At 47.2% G+C, this 18,938-nt stretch overlaps 1 protein-coding gene across 3 annotated transcripts in view; it reads right to left on the bottom strand.

The window, feature by feature from the left end:
• CTDP1 (CTD phosphatase subunit 1) overlaps positions 1 to 18,938 on the bottom strand; it is a 360,755-nt gene that overhangs the window by 327,179 nt on the left and 14,638 nt on the right. For all 3 annotated transcript variants that reach the window (XM_030211931.1, XM_030211947.1, XM_030211939.1), the window contains exon 2: positions 16,346 to 16,429. In XM_030211931.1, coding sequence (XP_030067791.1) covers positions 16,346 to 16,429 — 84 coding nt within the window. The remainder of the gene's footprint in view (positions 1 to 16,345; positions 16,430 to 18,938) is intronic.

The following is an 18,938-nucleotide window of genomic DNA, read 5'->3' as shown; positions in this document are numbered from 1 at the left end:
AATAAATGGAAAGGAAGCCCTGGAAACGGAGTTAAGAGGACAGAAAGCAGCAGAATCGGATACTGGGCCAGCATGATCAGAAAAACAGTCACCAGACAACAAAGGTAGAAAAAAACCTCATTTTATTTTCATTATAGACAGTGTTTGGAATCTGTTCACTTTGAGAATCAGGTGCTCAACATTAAAAGTTTATATTTATTTACTTATTTATGGCATTTTATCCCACATTAAACATGAATTAGATTGGAACCTGGGATCATTTAATAGTTTTTTCCTGGAGAGAGTAATGCATTGCCCCCCCCCCCCCCCCCCCCGGCTATAGCCAGCTCTGCAATTTGTTTTTGGGGGGGGGGAGCGCAGAGGTGGACGGGGGGGGGGGCGCCAAGGTGGACCGGGGAGAGAGTCTGTTAAAAATTTACCAGCAATCCACTGTGAGCACCTGATTCTCAATGTGGACACATTCCAAACACTATAATGAAAATAAAATGATTTTTTTTCTACCTTTGTTGTCTGGAGACTGTTTTTCTGATCATTTGGGCCAGTATCCGATTCTGCTGCTATCTGTCCTCTTAACTCCATTTCCAGGGCTTCCTTTTCATTTATTTCTTTCCTTTCCTCCTTTCTTCTTCATTTCTGGTCCTCCGCAGACTTGACTGTCCAGTGGATCCAGCTTCTGCCTATTTTCTTCATCCATGTGCAGTTTTTCTCCTCTCTTCCTTTTCCCTCATCTCATCCCCTTCCTCACTCTTCCCTCCCCTCCATCCTGGTCCAGCATTTCTTCTCTCTCCCTTCCCTCTCCTCCATCCATGTCCAGCAACTCTCCTCTCCCCTGCCCCCCCTTCAGTCATCCATACCCACCCAGCGATTCTCTCCGCTGCCCTGCCCCTCCTCCAGCAATCCATACCCACCCAACAATTCTCCTCGCTCCCCTGCCCTCCCTCCAGCCATCCATACCCACCCAGCGATTCCCTTCCCTCCCCTGCCCCACTTCGAGCCATCCATGTACCCACCCAGCGATTCCCTTCACTCCCCTGCCTCTGTTGCAGCAGCCGGCGCAGTGAAACTCTGTTTCTAGCCTTCCCTTCGTTTCCCGTCAGTGTCCCGCCCTTGTGGAAAGAGGAAATGATGTCAGAAGAAGGCTGGACACTGACGGGAAAGAAGGGAAGGCTAGAGACGGGCTTTCACTGCGGCTGCAGCGATGGAGGTAAAATCAACGATTTAAACCCCCCAGAGCGACAGGAGCAATTCTCCTCTCTCCCCTGCCCTCCCATCCATGTCCAGTGACTCTCCTCTCTCCCCTGCACTCCCCTCCCATCCATGTCCAGCAATTCTCTCTTTCCTGCCCTCCCCTCCATGTCCAGCATATCTCCTCTCTCCCCTGCCCTCCCCTCTCATCCATGTCCAGCATATCTCCTCTCTGCCCTCTCACCCATGTCCAGTGATTCTCCTCTGCCCCGTCCTCCCCTGCCATCCAGGTCCAGCGATTCCCCCTCCCCCCCCTCCATGTCCAGCGATTCTCCTCTCTGCCCTGCCCTCCCATCCATGTCCAGCAATTCTCTCTTCCCTCCCCTCCATGTCCAGCATGTCTTCTCTCTCCCCTGCCCTCCCCTCTCATCCATGTCCAGCAATTCTCCCCTCCCCTCCATATCCAGCGATTCTCCTCTCTGCCCTGCCCTCCCATCAATGTCCAGCAATTCTCTCTTCCCTCCCCTCCATGTCCAGGCATGTCTCCTCTCTCCCCTTCCCCTCTCATCCATGTCCAGGGATTCTCCTCTGCCCCCTGTCCTCCCATGCCATCCATGTCCAGCGAATCTCTCTCCCCTGCCCTCCCCTCTCATCCATGTCCAGTGATTCTCCTCTGCCCACTGTCCTCTCCTGCCATCCATGTCCAGCGATTCTCCTCTCCCCTCCCCTCCCCTCCATGTCCAGCAATTCTCTCTTCCCTGCCCTCCATGTCCAGCAATTCTCTCTTCCCTGCCCTTCCCTCCCATCCATGTCCAGCAATTCTCTCTTCCCTGCCCTCCCCTCCCCTCCCATCCATGTCCAGCATGTCTCCTCTCTCCTCCCCTCCATGTCCAGCGATTCTCCTCTCTCCCCTCCCTTTCCCTCAAATCCATGTCCAGCAATTCTCCTCTCTCCCCTGCCCTCCATCCCCCTCCATGTCCAGCAATTCGTTCAAACCACAGCTCCTCGACTTTCCGTTCATGCACCCGTGCTCCCTACCTCAAAATCTTTAATTTACCCGAAGTTGCAGCGAACCGGCAGTAAAAACAGCTGGCAGGCAGGCAGGCTTGCCTCCTCGTCGCTTCCCTTTCCTCGCAGCGTGTCCCGCCCTTGCGGAATGGAAATTACATCAGAGGAAGGCGGGACGTGCTGAGAGGGAAGGGAAGAGACGAGGAGGCAAGCCTACCTGCCAACTGTTTTTACTGCCTGTTCACTGCGACTTCAGGTAAATTAAAGACTTCAAAGCAGGAAGCACGGGTACATGAACGGAAGGGAGCAGGCAGGTGAGTCGGACCTCACAAAAAAAGGTGCCGGTACGCTGTACCGGCACAAAAAAAAAAACCACTGCTACTTACTCTATTTCAGACACTCACTAAAAGCAGTTTTAAATGATTTCAGCACATTTGGTAGCTAACGGAAACAGATCTGACCATATTAGTCCTATTTTTAAGAGACCTCTACTGGTTGCCCATCTCAGCCGGAATCACATTTAAATCGATATGCTTGGTCTTTAAGGCTTTTAGGTTGGGGGTTCCTAAATATCTTTCAGATAAATTGATTGAAAACAAGAACAGCAATATCCTTTGCAATCTTCTCAACACTGTTTGTTACATCCTTCATCACTGGAACTGGCTAGACTAGACTGACCTCTACTATGAATAGAACTTTTAGCTATGTTGGACCATCTTTATGGAACTCTACACCCACTACAGTTAACAATTTATTCAGTTATTTCAGATTCCATAAAATTTTCAAAACCTTAGGCAGGCACTTGGGGTGCATCGGAAGAGTATTCTGCAGTGGTGAAATTTTGTATAAGCTGCATCCACTATTAAGGCCTGAAGCTCACCGACTCTATGAGCTGAAGTAACACCCACCAAGAAAATGACCTTCCAGGCCATTTAATTCAGTTGGCAGGAATCCAGTGGCTCAAAAGAAGCCCTCAACAGTTGGGTGAGGATGACGTTGAGGTCCCATGACACAGGTGGAGATTTGACATGGGGCTTTGAGGTGTAGAAGGTATTCAAGCAGGGTCTTTGTAGGGCAGGAAACAGGATCTAGAGCCTTGCCCTCACACCAGACAGCAAACCTCTTCCATTTGAAAGAACATCTATTAGTGAAATCTTTCCTGTAAGCCAGCAAGACTCTGGAGACCTCGGACAGGTCCAAGGAAGTGAATTCTAGGCTCTCAACATCCAGGTTGTGTGGGCCACAGATTGGAGGTTGGGATGAAGAAGAGACCCCTCATTCTACTTGATGAGGGTCGGAAAACACTTTGATCTCCACGGTTCTTTGGAGGATAACTCCAGAAGAAGAATGAACCAGATCTGTCGGGGCCAGTAAGGAGAGATCAGAATCATGGTCCCGCGGATTTGCACGAGCTTCAACAAACTCTTCCCCACAAGAGGTATAGGAGGATACGCCTACTGAAGATTTGTCCCCCAAAGGAGGACGACATCTGATGCTAGTCTGTTGTGGGCCTGAAGCCTAGAACAAAGCTGAGGGACCTTGTGAGTGGCAAAGAGATCAATTGAGGGGGTGCCCCACACTCATCAGATCTTGTGGGCAACGCCTATGTTGAGATACCACTCATGCAGTTGCATTACCCTGATCAGTCTGTCGGCCAGGCTGTTTTTGCCCACCAAATAAGTGGCGCAAGGGAGCAACCCCTGCTGAAGAGCCCAACGCCACATCTGAATGGCCTCCTGACACAAAGAGCGTGATCCGGTGCCCCCCTGCTTATTGGTATAATATATTACAAACTGATTGCCCATTTGAATGAGTACAATTTGGTGAGATAGCTGATCCCCAAAAGCCTTTAGAGCATTCGAAATAGCCCAAAGCTCCAGGAGATTGATCTGGAGATCTGCTTCCTGGGCGGAGCAAGCACCTTGAGTGTGGAGCCCAGCTACATGAACTTCCCACCCCAGGTGGGATGCATCCGTCATCAGCACTTTTTGCAGCTGAGGAATTTTGAATGGAAGTCCCAGATTCAAATTGGATCGAATAGCCCACCACAACAGGGAGCGAGCTAGCTCTGGGGACATTTGGATGACATCTTCCAGGTTCCCAGTGGCTTGGTACCACTGGGACGCTAGAGTCCACTGAGCAGTTCTCATATGAAGGCATGTCATGGGCACTACAAACCGTGGACTCTGTGTCCCAACAACTGCAACATCTGCAGAGCCGTGACCTGCTGAAAGGTTCAAAACCGAGAAGCCAGTGCAATTAGAGCATCCACTCTCGGCCCCGGAAGGAAGGCTTGAACCTTCTGCATACTGAGCAAGGCTCCAATGAACTCCAATTGCTGGGCAGGGTGTAGATGAGACTTGGGATAGTTTAAAACAAACCCTAGTAGCATAAGCACACATATAGACCTCCACAAGGACTCCTGAGCACCAACCTCAGATGTGCTGTTCATCAATCATTGAGATAAGTGAACACATGGACTCCCAGTCTGCATAGCGACGTTGAGACTACTGCTAGAAATTTGATAAAGAACCTGGGAGTTGACATGAAGCCAAAGGGCAACACAAGGTACTGGAAGAAATATGTCCCCAGCCAAAATCGTGGATACTTCCGGTGGGCTGGAAGTATTGGAATGTGTGTAAATGCATCCTTTAAGTCCAGAGAGCATAGCCAATAGATTTCCTGAATCATGGGTAAAGGGTGTCCATGGAAACCATCCTGAACTTTTCTTTGACCAGGAATTTGTTCAGGGCCCTTAGATCTAGGATGGGACACATCCAACCTGTCTTCTTCTGCACGAGGAAGTACTTGGAATAGAATCCACACCCTTACTCCCCTGGTGGAATAGGCTTGACTGCATGGGCCTTCGGAAGGGTTAAGAGTTCCACTGGAAATGCCTGCTCATGCCATGAGCTGAAGAAATGAGCTCTCGTGTTCAATTTGGAGTTTTCTGATATCAATTGAGGGTATATCCAAGACAGACTATTTGAAGAACCCACCAGTCGGAGGTTACAAGGAGCCACCTTTCATGAAAAAAACTTCAGCCTCCTGACTGGCAAGTCATTCAGCACAGACACTGGGACAGCGGCTATGCTCTACTGTAGCCAGTCAAAAGCTCATCCCCTGCTTTGAATGGGGAGCAGCAGGGGCCTTAGGCGCACACAGTTGATGAGAATAAGCACACTGGGGCTGAGCCCGAGAAGGCGGACGAGAAGAGGCGGCATACCTACATCTCAGAGTAATAGGTAGTTCTTCTCGACTTGCCAAAAGACATCCTAGAGGAGGCGGCAGATGCAGAAGGCACCCAGCAGGAAAGAGAAGAGATGGTATCAGTGTGTTTCCTGATCTGGTCAGCAACCTCTTCAACCTTCTCTCCAAATAAAAAGTTTATCCCCCCGACACGGGGCATCTGCCAACCTCTGCTGAACTGCAGGTTCCAAGTCAGACACACACAGCCATGAAAGTCTGCGCATTGCTATACTATGGGCAGAAATCCTGGATTCTATATGTAAAGTGTCTTAAGCGCCCCTGACCAAGAACTTACGGCAAGCCTTCTGATGCTTGGCCAACTGGAGAAGCGACTCAGCCTGCTCTGATGGGAGAGAGCCTGTAAAATCACACTGAGTCTCGCAAGTAGATGCTTGGGAAGAGCTGGTACAATTGAATATATGACATGAGCATAAAGGCCTGAAACATCTTCCTCCCAAAAAAATCCAAGGTTCTGGCTTCTTTGCCCAGGAGTGTCGAAGCACAGTCCCTAGAACTCTTGGCCATTTTGAGGGCAGATTCAATGACAAGGGAATGATAAGGCAACTGAGGCTTATCAAACCCAGGGGTGCTGAGAATCCGGTACATAGCATCCATCTTCTTAGGCAGTACCGGGACAGACAGACAGAGGGGACTCCCAGTTCCGCAAAAGAACTTCCTGCAGGATCTCATGCAGCGGTACAGTCAGAACCTCTCTACAAGGAGACTCATAGCCCAGGACCTTGCGCATCTTGGACATGGGCTCGATCTCCACCAAAGGAAATGAAATGGCAGCCGCCATTTCCTTGACAAAACAGGGAAATGAAAGGTTCTCAGGAGGAGACTTTCTCCTCTGCTATGGAGGGGAGGGGTCAGAGGGGATACCACAGGACTCATCCTCCGAAAAGTACCGTAGATCCTCCTCCAACTCCCATAACTGCTTCTCATCTGTCTCAGTCAAAACCTCTTCACAGGAGGGTCAACAGTAAGCTTGCTTCGACATAGAGGAACAATGTCCCCGAGAGGGGCATCAAGGAGTCTGCTTTCGCCTCGACTCTGGCGAAGCTTCCTCCACAGACATCGAAGAAATAACAGCTTGGATAGCAGTCAATACTGGGGCCACATGCACCACTGGGATCTGAGGCCTCACCGCAGTCTGAGGTCCAAGTGGTGCCGCAAATGGGAGGCATGGTAGGCGCAAGCACCCCTGATACCGATCCATTCCGTTGCAAGAAGCCAGTCAGCAGCTCAGGGAGCAAGGCCCAGATGTGCTCACTGAGGGCTGACACCAAGAAAGGCTGGGGCCTCAGCTCAGAGACAGGCTGCAGAATCACATGCTTGGAGACCTCCATACTAGCACATCTTGAATGAAGGGGGAGCGATCCTCCTGGATCTACCGGCACCGTGCAAAGGGGATTGATTCCAGTGCTTTTTGATCTTCACCCTAGCCAGCCATCGAGGCTCCTTGGTACCAACAAGGACATTGAATCCTCACATCACTTCGGTGTCGGATCCAATGCAGGTTGGTCCTGGAGTCCTGCATAGCAGTCGGCATCAAAGCAGGTGGAGACCCACTCGATGCACAACTGCTCCCAGTGTCAACAGGTCTAGCAGCCATACGTACCGATGCAATACCCAGCGTCAATGCCAACGCTGATGTTGAGGACTCAGACTGGGCTCCAAAAATCTGCTCCCACTGAGCCTCTCTGGCCAACAGGCTCCTTTATTCATACAAAGACACATGACAAGTTAGAAGGACTATGGTCAGGCCCTAGGCACTGAAACACAGAAATATGATGGCAGATAAGGGCCAAGTGGAACAACCAGCCTGCCCATCCTCAGTAACCACTAGCTCTTCCTGTCCTAAGGCAAACCACATACCTGTCTCACACGTTCTTAAATTCTGACACAGTCCTCATCTCCACGACCTCCACGCATCCACCACCCCGTCCGTGAAAGAGTGTTTTCTTAGATTCCTCCTAAGCCTATTCCCCCTTAACTTCATCCTATGCCCCCTCATACCTGAATTTTCCTTCATTTGAAAAAGACTCACCTCTTGTACATTAATGCTTCTGAGGTATTTAAATGTCTCTATCACATCCCCTCTCCCCTGTCTCACTTCCAGCATATATATGTTGAGGTTCCTAAGCTTGTCCCTATATGTTTTATGACAGAGACTACTTAACAATTTTGTAGCCACCCTCTGGACCGACTCCATCCTATTTATACCCTTCAATAGGTGCAGTCTCCAGAACTGCACACAGTACTCTAAGTGGGACCTCACCAGAGACTTAAACAAGGGCATTATCACCACTTTTTTCCTGCTGGTCATCCCTCTCCTTATGCACCTAAGCATCCTTCTGGCTTTGACGGTCGTCTTTTCTACCTGTTTGGAGACCTTAAGGTTATCAGACACAATCACCCCCAAATCGCACTCTTTTTTTCGTACACAGAAGCACTCCACCCCCCATAATGTACCGTTCCCCTGGATTCTTGTAATCCAAGTGCATGACCCTGCATTTCATCTTAGCTGCCAATCATCTGACTATTCTTTAAGCTTCGCCAGATCCTTCCTCATGCCATCCACACCCTCCAGGGTGTCCACCCTATTACAGTTTGGTATCATCCACAAAGAGACAAACCTTACCAGACAACCTTTCCACAATATCACTCACAAGGATATTAAAAAGAGTTGGCATGAGGACCGACCCCTGAGGTAAACAACTGATAACATCCTTTTCCTCAGAGCAAGCTCCATTTACCACGACCCTCTGTCTCCTTCCATTTAACCAATTTTTAACTCAGTCATTTTAGGTCCCATACTGAGGGCACTCAGTTTATTTATCAGTCGCCCATGCGGAACCGTATCAAATGCTTTGCTATAAACCAAGTATACCACATCTAGCATACCTCCAAATGTTGGGTCACCCAGTCAAAGAAATCGATCAGGTTTGTCTGGCACGATCTGCCTCTAGTGAAGACATGCTGCCTTGGGTCCTGCAGTCCATTTGATTCGAGAAACATCACACTCCTCTGCTTCAGAAGCGTTTCCTTTAGTTTGCTCACCACCGAGGTCAGACTGACAGGTCTAATTTTCAACGTCCTCCTTACTTCCACTCTTGCGCAGAGGGACCACGTCTGCCTTCTCCAGTTCTATGGGACCACTCGGCTCTAAAGATGTCAGAGAGCGGAGTCGCCAGAACCTCTCGGATGTACCCCATCAGATTGTCTACTTTTAGTTTAGCTAGTTCCTCATGAACACATTCTTCTGAGAATCAGTCCCAGTATACCTTACATCCATCCCCATTAGCATCTGTTTTCTGTGGTCCTACCCCCGAGACTTTCATCCATGAACACAGAACAGAAATAAATGTTGAGCAGTTCAGCTTTATCCTTATGAGCTTCTATATATTCCTTCCCCTCGGCTTTGAGCCTTACAATGGTATTATGGCACTTCCTCCTGTCATTTATCTGAAAAATGTCGTCTCCCAATTTTTACCATATCAGCTATCTTTTCTTCCATTGCCTCTTCACATTCCTGATAGCTTTTCCAGCTTCTCTTAGCTTTTCAAGGTTATTTTTGCCTGTCCTCCTCTTTCTGAGTATTCTTGTAACATATAAAGGCTAGCTTTTCCAGCTTCTCTTAGCTTTTCAAGGTTATTTTTGCCTGTCCTCCTCTTTCTGAGTATTCTTGTAACATATAAAGGCTAGCTTTTCCAGCTTCTCTTAGCTTTTCAAGGTTATTTTTGCTTGTCCTCCTCTTTCTGAGTATTCATATAGAGGCTAACTTTCTTTCCCTTACCTTTTCAGCTACTGCATTCGAGAACCAGAGAGGTCTTCTTTTCCTCTTACTTTTATGTAATTTTTTTTAACAAAGGTTTGTCGCCTTTAAAATAGCTCCTTTCAGTTTTACCCACTGCTCTACTTTCTTCAGCTCTTCCCATCCAACTAACTCTTTCCTGAGAAATTCCCCCATCTCAGCAAAGTTAGTTCTTTTGAAATCTAGGACTTTCAGTCTTGAATAAGCCCTCTCCTCTGTCTTAATATTGAACCACACTTTAAGAACATAAGAGTAGCCATACTGGGTCAGACCAATGATCCATCTAGACCAGTATCCTGTTTTCCAAACAACAGCCAAGCCAGGTCACAAGTACCTGGCAGAAACCCAAATCGTGACAACACTCTATACTACAAATCCCAGGGAAAGCATTCAGTGATCGCTAGATGCCAAATGTTCTCCCACTGTAACATCAGAAACATTACTACTACTACTACTACTACTTAACATTTCTAGAGCGCTACTAGGGTTACGCAGCGCTGTACAATTTAACAAAGAGAGACAGTCCCTGCTCAAAGAGCTTACAATCTAATAGACAAGTGAATGGTCGGTCCGATAGGGGCAGTCAAATTGGGGCAGTCTGGATTCACTGAACGGTAAGGGTTAGGTGCCGAACGCAGCATTGAAGAGGTGGGCTTTAAGCAAAGACTTGAAGACGGGCAGGGAGGGGGCTTGGCGTAAGGGTTCAGGAAGGTTGTTCCAAGCATAGGGTGAGGCGAGGCAGAATGAGCAGAGCCTGGAGTTGGCGGTGGTGGAGAAGGGTACTGAGAGGAGGGATTTATCCTGTGAACGGAGGTTACGGGCGGGAACGTAAGGGAAGATGAGGGTAGAAAGATAGTGAGGGGCAGCAGACTGAGTGCATTTGTAGGTAAGAAGGAGAAGCTTGAATTGAATGCGGTATCTGATCGGAAGCCAGTGAAGTGACCTGAGGAGAGGGGTGAGGAGAGGGGTGATATGAGTATATCGGTTCTGGCGGAATATGAGACGTGCAGCAGAGTTCTGAACAGATTGAAGGTGGGATAGATGGCTAAGTGGGAGGCCGGTGAGGAGTAAGTTGCAGTAGTCCAGGCGAGAGGTAATGAAAGCGTGGACGAGAGTTCGGGTGGTGTGTTCAGAGAGGAAAGGGCGAATTTTGCTGATGTTAAAGAGGAAGAAGCGACAGGTCTTGGCTACCTGCTGGATATACGCAGAGAAGGAGAGAGAGGAGTCAAAGATGACTCCGAGGTTGCGGGCAGATGAGACGGGGAGGATGAGGGTGTTATCAACTGAGATAGAAAGTGGAGGAAGAGGAGAAGTGGGTTTTGGTGGAAAGACGATAAGCTCGGTCTTGGACATGTTCAGTTTCAGGTGGCGGTTGGACATCCAGCCAGCAATGTCAGATAAGCAGGCCGATACCTTTGCCTGGGTCTCCGCGGTGATGTCTGGTGTGGAGAGATACAGTTGGGTGTCATCAGCATAGAGATGATACTGGAAACCATGAGATGAGATCAGGGAGCCCAGGGAAGAGGTGTAGATTGAGAAGAGAAGGGGTCCAACATTCTCCCCATTTCATCAGAAACATTCTGTGAGCACCAGGTTTAGGATAGCTCCATCTCGCGTCAGTTCCTGCAGGATCTCATGCAGCGGTACAATCAAGAGTTTCTCTAGGAGAAGACACGCAGTCCAGGACCTCATGCACCACTGCTGAAACAATTCTTCCTGTAGAGAATCCAAGATCTCTTTGCTTCCAGATGCCCAACATGTTAAAATCACCTATCAGTAGCACTTCCCCTTTTCTAGCTATTTTGTGGATGTCTTCAATTAAGTCTCTGTCCATTTCTTCTAACTGTGAAGGTGACCTGTATTACACCAATGTAAAAATATTTTCCTTTCCCTCTTACTAGTTTAACACAAAGTGCTTCATCCTTACCCCATTCGTACTGCAGTTCTGTCACCTTAATATTATTCTAAACATATAATGCCACTCCTCCGTCCTTTTTTCCTACCCCGTCCTTCCTGAATAGATTATAGGTCAGGTATAACTATATCCCAGTCATGGCTCTCCATGAACCATGTCTTTGTGACCGCCACTAATTCCAAGTCGGCTTTTATCATTGCAGCCTCTAGATCTAGAAATCTGTTTCCCATACTACAGGCATCGGTATACAAGGCTCTCCAGATGTTACTTTTGTCTTCCTTTTCTATAAGGGTATTTCATGTCTTACCTTCCTGAGGGTTATTAATTACCTTGGGGATTTTCTCACCCAGCAAATTTAGTTTAAAGCCATCTTTAGTACTTTAGCCAGTCTGTTACTGAAGACACTTCGTCCCTTTCTTGAAAGATAAAGAAACCAAGAATGGGTGTTATTGCTACAGATGGTCCGATTGCACAGAGTACAGCACTTGAAGCCACTGAAAACTGAGTAGACATGGAAGGAAAAACCTCCACAGCCAAATCAAATGAAGAGATTTTGCCACAAAAAAGGGGAAAGGCACCAGAGAAAAAAAAAACGGGAGACCCGGCCGAAGCCAAGGCCTGAAAGCGACCTAATGACGCGGAAAACAAAGGAGCCTTAAAAGCAGTAAAAGAGAAACTAAAACAACAAAGGAAAGGAAAAAGGGTAACCCACCACAAAAGGCACTGAAAAAGCTCTTTAGGACCGAGCTGTGAAGAGCAGAAACGAAACACAACCACTCTTCAACACAGTAAAAAAAAAAAAAAAAAGAAATGTGGTAACCGTGCTCTCATGGCGGGCGGAAAGGCACTTACACATGCACAGTGGAGTGTGTCTCACGCTCAACAAAGCTCTTTATAGCATGTCATAAACTCCGGACCGGGCAGTAGGATCGCGTTACCCTATGTGTGAGAATACATAGGCCTGCTTGTCCTTGGAGAATGTATATTTAAGCTGTATACTATTTAGATGAAAATTGCTTTAATATTAATTGTCAAAAGCGTATCAAATCAATAAATCAAAGTAAAATTAAATCTAAATCTACAAATGTCAAAACCTAGGCAAACAAACCAACCATTTCCACTGGGTAGTTCTGTGGTTAGCTTAAATCATTTCTTTAAGCATTGCAGCAAATCTGCTCCAATGCTATAGCATGCTTTGGTATATCAAAACATTTTTATTAGCCAGCTACAAATATATTTTTTTCCTTCCTTATGTAGGACTTTCAACTTTAGTTTTGCTCCTTGTATCTACAATCTTATACAAGCAAATATCAACCAGCTATATTGCATGGTCAGTTATTTAACTCTTTATGGAACTTGCCAATGTGACACCATTTGCTCAATAATCTGATATATTATGATATATTATTATTAACTTAATTGTACATCTGTCTTATATTTGTATACACTGCACTGGTATGCTCCTTTAATAAGTGTATTATTTACATTTTCTTTTATACTTTTATTATTGTTCTTATCTAATATTAGACATTTGTACTTTTGTATATACGTGGAGGGGCATAATCGAACGAAAACGTCTATCTCCATGGGCGTTTATCTCCGAGAACGGGTCCGTGAAGGGGAGGACCGAACCGTATTTTCGCAAAAAATAGACGTCCATGTTTTATTCGACAATTTGTGAGCTGGGCGTTTTTGTTTTTCAGCGATAATGGAAAATGAAAGCGCCTAGCTCAAAAACGAATAAATCCAAGGCATTTGTTCGTGGGAGGGGCCAGGATTCGTAGTGCACTGGTCCCCCTCACATGCCAGGACACCAACCAGGCACCCTAGGGGGCACTTTTACAAAAAAAAAAAAGTTAAAGAGCTCCCAGATGCATAGCACCCTTCCCTTGTGTGTTGAGCCCCCCAAATCCCCCTCAAAACCCACTGGCCACAAGTCTACACCATTACTATAGCCCTAAGGGGTGAAGGGGGGCACCTACATGTGGGTACAGTGGGTTTGGGGGGGGGGGGGGGGTTGGACGACTAAGCATTAAGCAGCACAATTGTAACAGGTAGGGGGGGGGATGGGCCTGGGTCCACCTGCCTGAAGTCCACTGCACCCCCTAACAACTGCTCCAGGGACCTGCATACTGCTGCCAGGGAGGTGGGTATGACATTTGAGGGTGAAAATAAAAAGTTGTGAAACATTATTTTTTGTGGTGGGAGGGGGTTAGTGACCACTGGGGGAGTCAGGGGAGGTCATCCCCAATTCCCTCCGGTGGTAATCTGGTCATTTAGGGCACTTTTTGGGGCCTTATTCGTGAAAAAACAGGGTCCAGGAAAAGTGCTCTAAATTCTAGCTACAAACGCATACTTTTTTTCCATTATCAGCGAAAGGCGCCCATCTCTGTTCGGGTGATAACCATGCCCCAGTCCCGTCTTCACCACGCCCCCCTCAACTTTGTATGCTTCCGCGATGGAGTGCAGTTGAAAACGTCCAAGTTTGGCTTTTAATTATACCGCGTTATTCGTTTTTGTGAGATAAACGTCCATCTCCTGATTTAGGTCGGAACTTGGGCGTTTTTCTCGTTCGATTATAAGCAGGATAAGCTCCTTATAATTTACATTTTCTTTTAAGTTTATAATTTTAGTTTAGTTTTTTTTTTTTTTTACATACTTTCAACATTGTTTTTTTATTTAATACTAGTAAAAAAGGCCCGTTTCTGTTTTAAAGGAAACGGGCGCTAGCAAGGTTTTCCTTGGAGTGTGTATGTTTGAGAGAGTGTGAATGTGCGAGTGTGTGTGTGTGACAGAGAGAGAGACTGGGTGCGAGTGTGTGTGTGTGAGAATGAGCGTATGTGCCAGGGTCCCCCCTCTCTCACAGTTCCAGGGTCCCCCCCCCCCCGGTATGTCTCCCATTTGCAGGGGTGTCCCCCCTCCCTCCCTCCCAGTTGCAGGGTCCCCCCTCCTCTCCATCCTCCCCTTTTCCCAGTTGCAGGGTCCCCCCCTCCATCCCTTCTTCCTTTTTTCCCCAGTTGCAGGGTCTGTGTGTCTCCCCCCTCCTTTTGTCCAATGGAAACAGCTGTAAAAATGACAATGAGAAGCAGCTCTTAGGCTTCCTTTTCTTCTTTTTTTTGAGTGTATAGGAATGACGGCTGCTTTGGGGACTGGAATCAGAGATTAACCATTGGAGTTCCTTGCTTACCATAGACTTGCTTTGTTCACTTCCACTCCTGTCTATTGAACGTCCTGCAGCATGTCATAGGTTTGCTTGCTTTCTTTTGAGTGAACGGGGATGACGGCCGTGCTGGAATCAGACCCGCTGCGCTTTCCCTCCCCCCTCCTCTGACTCGCCACTACTGGACCCCGACCCCCGCCCTGAGCCCTCACCCGCCGTCTCGCCGCCCTCCTTCTTCGTCCTCTCCGACGCTCATTCGCCGTCCTCCCTCTTCGTCCTCTCCGATTGAGGGCAGTTAGTTCTGTAGGTTGGCAGGCAGTCTGCAGCGATTCCTAGGCAGGGGGAGGAGTAGGGAAACATGCTCCATGTGTTTCCCTACTCCTCCCCCTGCCTGGGTCGCTGTTTGCTGCTGGCTGAGTTGCCGTTTGCTTGGATCGCTGTTTCGTGCTGGCTGGGTCGCGTTATGTTGCTGGGCGTCGGGCTGGAGGTGCAGCCAATCAGTGGCACTTCAGGAATGACGTCACTTTTATCTACTCCACTTTCCTGAGTAGCTCTGGCCACGCTCTCATTACCTCTCGCCTCGATTACTGCAACTTACTCCTCACCGGCCTCCCACTCTGCCATCTATCCCCCCTTCAATCCGTTCAGAACGCTGCTGCACGTCTTATATTCCGCCAAAACCGTTATACTCGCACCACCCCTCTCCTCAAATCACTTCATTGGCTTCCGATCAGATATCGCATACAATTCAAGCTCCTCCTCCTTACCTACAAATGCACTCAGGCCGCGGCTCCTCACTACCTCTCCACCCTCATCTCCCCCTATGTTCCCGCCCGCAACCTCCGCTCACAGGACAAAGCCCTTCTCTCAGTACCCTTCTCCACTACTGCCAACTCCAGGTTCCGCTCATTCTGCCTTGCCTCACCCTATGCCTGGAATAATCTTCCTTTACCCATACGCCAGGCCCCCTCCCTACCCATCTTCAAATCTCTGCTTAAAACTCACCTCTTCAATGCTGCCTTCGGCGCCTAACCGCTCGAGAAATATAAAATATCCTAATCTAACCACCCTATCAGATTAACTGTTCACTCGTCCTCTAGATTGTTCACTTGTCCTTAGTTTGTTCTCTTGTCTTTTAGATTGTAAGCTCTTTGAGCAGGGACTGTCCTTCTATGTTTGAATTGTACAGCGCTGCGTAACCCTAGTAGCGCTTTAGAAATGATTGTTGTTGTTGTTGTTGGAAACCACGGTTCCAGGCAGCCTCAGAACGTTGGAGGTGAGAATTATTATATAGGATTTCATGTTTTACATTACGTTTTACATGTTTTGTAGACTCCTGACACAGGCGCTTTGGTGCCGAAACACAGCGGCTGTGTCATTTGCTTTTTCAATAAAGATCTGGAACTTTGTATACATCTCCCTCATTGTATGGAAAGAGCCGGCTCATCCTACTCCTTCCTTTCTGCACACTTTGGAAGGTGCCATTTGTTCTGCAGAAGGAATCTTGTTTAGATATTCTAATCCTGGATACCACAGAAAAAGGCAACTTCAATTATTAGTGTCAAAACATTGATCTTTATGCTTTGAAGCAGAACATGCAAGCACTGCTGAATCAAACAACCCCCCCCCCCCCCCAAACTTCTGATTCCTCAATAGCAAAAACGATAAGTGTGAAATCTCATAACAGCCATCCTTCTAAGAATTAAGAAAAGCCATACTGAGGCAGACAGTTCCCACAGTGGGTGGGGAATAGTTTAATGGCAGGTGCAGAGGCCTGCAAGCCCAGCAAATTGGGCTTGATTCGCACCGCAGCTCTTTGTGACTCTAGGGAAGCCACTTAACTCTCCACTACCCCTAGTACAAAAAAAAAAAAAAAACCTGTATATATATATATAAACCGCTTTGATTGTAACCATAGAAAGGCGATATATCAAATCCCATCCTTATTCACTTTTCCCTCTTACATCTACTTTAATGGAAGCAAAGAAAATCCAAAGAAGACAATACTTACTGTGTCAAGTCCTGACCACATTCTGCACACAGACCTTTCATAACAATAGGATGACTACATCCTTCCAGTCTTACCAAAACGCCTCTGAAAAATATAAACAAACAAAAAATTACTATAAAGATTTAAAAATATACTCCAATAGATTTTTAACAAACATTTCATTCACTTTACATATCACAGATGCTTTAAATCTGCATCAGATGTGAACCTTTGTCTGCCATAATGTACAAGTACAATTAAAAAAAAAAAAGTAATATGTAACATAAGATAACTTATGTAAGAGTCACACAAGGTGTATTGTAATAAGGAATTCCATAAGAAATTACAATAAGATTCACACAAGGTTTTCATAGTGAATTAAAATGAGGTAACTGATACTTAATAGCAGCTGTTAAAGACTGCTGTTAACACCATTTAGTACATCAACAATTGCAATACTAATTTGCTTACCTTTAGTCCCTCTGGACCAACCCAGAAGGACTGATGGATTGTGCATGCCTACCAGCAGGTGGAGACTGAGAAGAATGATTTCAAGGCAGCCAATAAAAGCAGTGCTCAGCCCCTTAGAAACCTCAGCATTCGCATAGCAAAGCTAAAGGAAAAAGACACACTAAACATCTGTGCACCAGTCAGTTCATACAGCCACCTACCAACAGAGACCTTCACCAACAGAGACCTTGCTGGCCACTGTCGAAAAATTTCGACTACTGCAAACTGAGTCAGAAACATCATTAGTAATGTGCCTATGTGCAACCACGTAGAAACAGTTGAATAATTGGTCTCTTTGTGAATATAATGAAGATACATACCTGTAGCAGGTATTCTCCAAGGACAGCAGGCTGAATATTCTCACTGATGGGTCGTCGTCCATGACGGCCCAGGAGACCGGAACAACTCTGGAAAAACTAGAAGTCTCTGGAGCACACCACAAATGCGCGAATGGCTTCCCGCCCGCGACGCAAGTGTGTCCTCTTCAGTTAAATAAAAAGCAAAATAGAGAACTGGAACAACTCCAAGGGGAGGAGGGAGGGTTTGTGAGAATATTCAGCCTGCTGTCCTCGGAGAATATCTGCTACAGGTATGAATCTTCATTTTCTCCGAGGACAAGCAGGCTGTATATTCTGATGGGGTATCCCTAGCCCCCAGGCTCACTCAAAACAATGAACACTGGTCAATCAGGCCCTGCAACGGCAAGGACATAATATAGATTGAAACACAACTAAGTGAGAGTGCAGCCTGGAACAGAACAGAAATGGGCCTAGGAGGGTGGAGTTGGATTCTAAACCCTGAACAGATTCTGCAGCACCGACTGCCCAAACAGACTATCGCGTCGGGTATCCTGCTGAAGGCAATAGTGAGATGTGAATGTGTGGACTGATGACCACGTTGCAGCCTTGCAAATCTCTTCAATAGAAGCTGACTTCAAATGAGCCACCGACGCAGCCATGGCTCTAACATTATGAGCCATGATATGGCCCTCCAGAGTCAGCCCAGCTTGGGCGTAAGTGAAGGAAATACAATCTGCTAGCCAATTAGAGATGGTGCATTTTCCGATGGCAACTCCCCTCCTGTTGGGATTAAAAGAAACAAACAGCTGGGCGAACTGTCTATAGGGCTTTGTCCGCTCCATGTAAAAGGCCAATGCTCTCTTACAGTCCAAGGTGTGCAACTTGTCTTCACCAGGGCGGGTATGTGGATGGGGAAAAAATGTTGGCATGACAATTGACTGGTTCAGATGGAAATCCGACACCACCTTCGGCAAGAACTTAGGGTGAGTGCAGAGGACTACTCTGTTATGATGAAACTTGATATAAGGTGCATGCACTACCAGGGCTTGGAGCTCACTGACTCTATGAGCTGAAGTAACAGCCACCAAGAAAATGACCTTCCAGGTCAAGTACGACAGATGGCAGGAATTCAGTGGCTTAGAAGGAGCTTTCATCAGCAGGGTGAGTACGACGTTGAGATCTCATGACACTGGGGGCTTTGACAAAAGCAAACCTCTCATGAACCGAACTATTAAAGGCTGTCCAGAGATAGGCTTACCCTCTACACGTTGATGATAAGCACTAATTTGCACTAAGGTGAACTCTTACAGAGTTGGCGCAATCAGAATCATGGTTCCACGATCTTGCTTGAGTTTCAGCAAAGTCTTCCCTACTAGAGGTATGGGAGGATACGCATACAGAAGGCCTGTCCCCCAATGAAGGAGAAAGGCATCCGACGCTAGTCTGTCATGGGCCTGAAGTCTGGAACAGAATTGAGGGACTTTGTGATTCATCTGAGTAGCGAAAAGATCCACCAAGGGGGTGCCCCACTCTCGGAAAATCTTGTGAACAATATTCATGTTCAGAGACCACTCGTGAGGTTGCATGACCTGCTTAACCTGTCGTCCAGACTGTGGTTTACACCTGCCAGATACGTGGCCTGGAGAAGCATACAGTGATGGTGCGCCCAAAGCCACATCCTGACGGCTTCCTGACACAGAAGGCGAGATCTGGTGCCCCCCTGCTTGTTGGTGTAATACATAGCAACCTGATTGCCTGTCTGAATTAGAATGATTTGGTTGGACAGCCGATCCCTGAAAGCCTTG

The sequence above is a fragment of the Microcaecilia unicolor genome, chromosome 1 (genome assembly GCF_901765095.1).
Source record: "Microcaecilia unicolor chromosome 1, aMicUni1.1, whole genome shotgun sequence".
In the NCBI taxonomy this organism is placed as follows: Eukaryota; Metazoa; Chordata; class Amphibia; order Gymnophiona; family Siphonopidae; genus Microcaecilia; species Microcaecilia unicolor.
This window is presented reverse-complemented; position numbering and strand designations above follow the sequence as displayed.